Source organism: Lupinus angustifolius, chromosome LG08, assembly GCF_001865875.1.
Source record: "Lupinus angustifolius cultivar Tanjil chromosome LG08, LupAngTanjil_v1.0, whole genome shotgun sequence".
Lineage (NCBI taxonomy): Eukaryota > Viridiplantae > Streptophyta > Magnoliopsida > Fabales > Fabaceae > Lupinus > Lupinus angustifolius.
This window is the reverse complement of record NC_032016.1, coordinates 17862738-17866086: the sequence shown is the minus strand read 5'-3', so window position 1 is coordinate 17866086 and position 3349 is coordinate 17862738. Positions and strand designations below refer to the sequence as shown.

At 50.6% G+C, this 3349-nt stretch overlaps 1 protein-coding gene across 1 annotated transcript in view; it reads left to right on the top strand.

Annotated features, from left to right (window-relative positions):
* The window catches only part of LOC109353953, a 3340-nt gene continuing 347 nt past the window's right edge, over positions 357-3349 (top strand). Inside the window, exons 1-3 of the mRNA XM_019596306.1 lie at positions 357-838; positions 928-2281; positions 2347-3338. Coding sequence (XP_019451851.1) covers positions 357-838; positions 928-2281; positions 2347-3338 — 2828 coding nt within the window. The remainder of the gene's footprint in view (positions 839-927; positions 2282-2346; positions 3339-3349) is intronic.

Here is a 3349-nt window from a genome sequence, read left to right as displayed (position 1 = left end):
AAGGAAGCTCGGCTGACGTTATTTTTCAGGATCTGTTTGAAAAAATGGAGCTCCGGGATCATGACCTCCTACCTTATAATGGATAGTTGGTCGGATTTTCCGGTCAGGGAATCACTCCCAGGGGATATGTAGAGATTTGGCTTACAATCGGCAACCACCCAATGAGCAGGACCGTCCAAACAAAGTTCTTGGTCGTCCACTGCGATTCTGCATATAACGCCATAATTGGCCGCCCAACTTTGAACAGGCTTGGAGCCATCGTCTCTACACCCCACCTCTGCATGAAGTTCCTCTCCATCGGTCTCCAAGTCTGCACCGTCAAAGGAGACTAGCACTCAGCCCGCTGCTGCTACCAGATGAGCCTCCGCCCCCACTTCAACAAGCAGCACGTTCCTCCCTCCAAGAAACCGCGGAGCGTGCAGATGGTAGAGTTGGACGTTCGAGCGGACGAAGGAGATTCCCGACCACAACCAGAGGGGGACAAAACAACTCTACAACTGGGCCAATCCCCAGGGCAAGTGGTATACCTTGGCAGCTCCCTCCCACCAGATCAAAGGTCACGACTGGAAACATCGTTGAAGGCAAACCGGGACCTCTTTCCCTGGTCTGCAGCGGATATGCCAGACATCGACCCTTCTTTCGCCTGCCACCGACTGACGATAAAACCAGGGGCTAAACCAGTGGCGCAACGAAGGCGGAAAATGGGGACGGACATGACCAAAGAAGTTGCTTCAAAAGTAGCCGAGTTGCTGGAGGCGGGGTTCATCCGCGAAATCACCTACACCACATGGTTGACAAATGTTGTATTGGTGAAGAAACCCTCAGGAAAATGGCGAATGTGCGTGGACTACACAGACCTCAATAAGGTATGCCCTAAAGACCCTTATCCTCTCCCAAACATTGATCACTTGGTGGATAATTCTTCAGGATATCAGTACTTGTCCTTCATGGACGCATACTCCGGCTACAATCAGATCCCGATGTACCCCCCGACCAAGAAAAGACTGCATTCATCACCGATCAAGCCGCCTACTGCTACACAGTCATGCCTTTCGGTTTGAAAAATGCAGGGGCAACATATCAAAGAATGATGAGCAAGGTTTTCGCCGGCCAGACCGGAGAACACATGGAGGTCTACATGGACGATATGATCGCCAAAAGCCTCCCCGGCGAAGATCTTGTATCCATTTTGGAAAGCATTTTTCAGCAACTCCGCAAATACAACATGTGGCTAAACCCCGAAAAATGTACTTTCGGAGTAGAGGCAGGCAAGTTCCTCGGCTTCCTTCTAACCAGCCGGGGAATCGAAGCAAACCCTTCCAAGTGCCAGGCAATCATTGACATGAGAAGCCCCCGCACGGTCAAAGAGGTCCAACAATTAAACGGGCGGCTAGCCGCGCTATCCAGGTTCCTCCCATCCGCTGCGAAACATTCACTTCCTTTGTTCCAGTTGCTGAAAAAGAGTAAGAAGTTTGAGTGGACTGAAAGTTGTGAAGCGGCGTTCGACACTTTCAAGCAATATCTAGCCGCCCCACCTATTTTCTCCAAGCCACTACCAGAAGAAATCCTATATGTATATCTGGCCGTATCTGATGGGGCGGTGGCGGCCGTACTGATACGAGAAATAGCGGAAGGTCAAAGTCCGGTCTATTTTACAAGCAAAGCCCTGCAAGGCCCGGAGTTAAGGTACCAAAAGCTAGAAAAAGTGGTGTATGCGTTGTTGGTCGCCACACGAAGACTGCGCCAGTACTTCCTATCCCATACAATGATCGTCACGACTAATCAACCAATCAGGCAAATTTTGCATAAGCCAGAGTTAGCCGGGCGGATGATCACATGGTCAATAGAACTTTCCCAATTCGACATCCATTTCGAACCCCGCACGGCCATCAAGAGCCAAGTCCTATCTGACTTCGTGGCAGAGTTAGCCGCACCAGAGGGCGATCCAGAGCAGGTATGGACCATCTTCGTCGATGGGTCTTCTAACCCGAAGGGCAGCGGGGCTGGCATTATGTTGGAAAATGGGCAGGGAGTAACCATCGAACATTCCCTTACTTTCACATTTCCAACATCCAACAACCAGACGGAATATGAGGCGTGTATTACCGGGCTACAGCTTGCAACAGAAGTGGGCGCCCGAAAGGTATTAATTTGCAGCGATTCTCAATTAGTTGTATCTCAAGTTTCAGGTGCATATCAAACCAAAGACGCCCTCCTCGAGAAATATCTGCTCAAAGTAAAGGAGCTTATGGCCGACTTCGACGAAGCAACCATTCAACATGTACCCCGAGAAAGCAACGCCCGAGCCGACATATTGTCCAAACTCACCAGCACCAAATGCCTCAGGAACAATCGGTCTATCGTCCAAGGAACAATCTACCACCCAAGTGTCCTGGTAGTAGAACGGGTAGAAATCCCAGACAATTGGATGACACCTTTTATCCGATATATCCTCCACGGCGCCCTGCCTCCCGACATGAAAGAAAAACAACGGTTCCTCAGATGTTCATCTTGGTATACCCTGCTCCGGGGAACGTTATATCGACGAGGATTCACCGCCCCTTGCTCAAATGCCTTGCTCTAGAGCAGGCGGATTATGTTCTCAGAGAAGTTCACGAGGGAAGTTATGGGCATCATTTGGGCGCCGCCTCACTCGCTAAGAAGGTGCTGCGTGCCGGATACTACTGGCCCACCATGGAAAAGGACGCGACCAACCTCACTCGAAAATGCACCCGTTGCCAGTTGTTCGCTGACCTCCATAAAGCCCCACCAGAAGAACTAACCACAATGCAAGCACCTTGGCCTTTCTGTAGATCGGGCATGGACATCCTGGGGCCTTTCCCTCAAGCAGCAGGGCAACTGAAGTTTTTGATTGTCGCCGTCGATTATTTTACTAAATGGATAGAGGCGGAAGCATTGGCTACTATCACCTCGGCAAGCATCCAGAAATTCACCTGGCGAAACATAATCACTCGCTTCAGCATCCCATCCGCCATAGTTACGGATAACGGCACCCAGTTTGCAGACAGAAAATTCCAAGAACTATTATTAGGCCTCCATATCAAGCAGCACTTCACTTCAGTGGAGCATCCGCAGACTAACGGACAGGCCGAGGCAGCAAACAAGGTCATCCTGAAAGTGCTGAAGAAGAGGCTAGACGAGTCAAAAGCAAACTGGCCAGATCAGCTCCATCACGTTCTATGGGCGTACCGAACCACTCCACACTCGACGACCGGCGAGTTGCCGTACAGTTTAACATATGGCACAGAAGCCATGATCCCGGTCGAGATAGGAGAACCTACCTGGCGGACAGTTCAGTTCGATGAGGGCAATAATCAGTCCCTCCTCA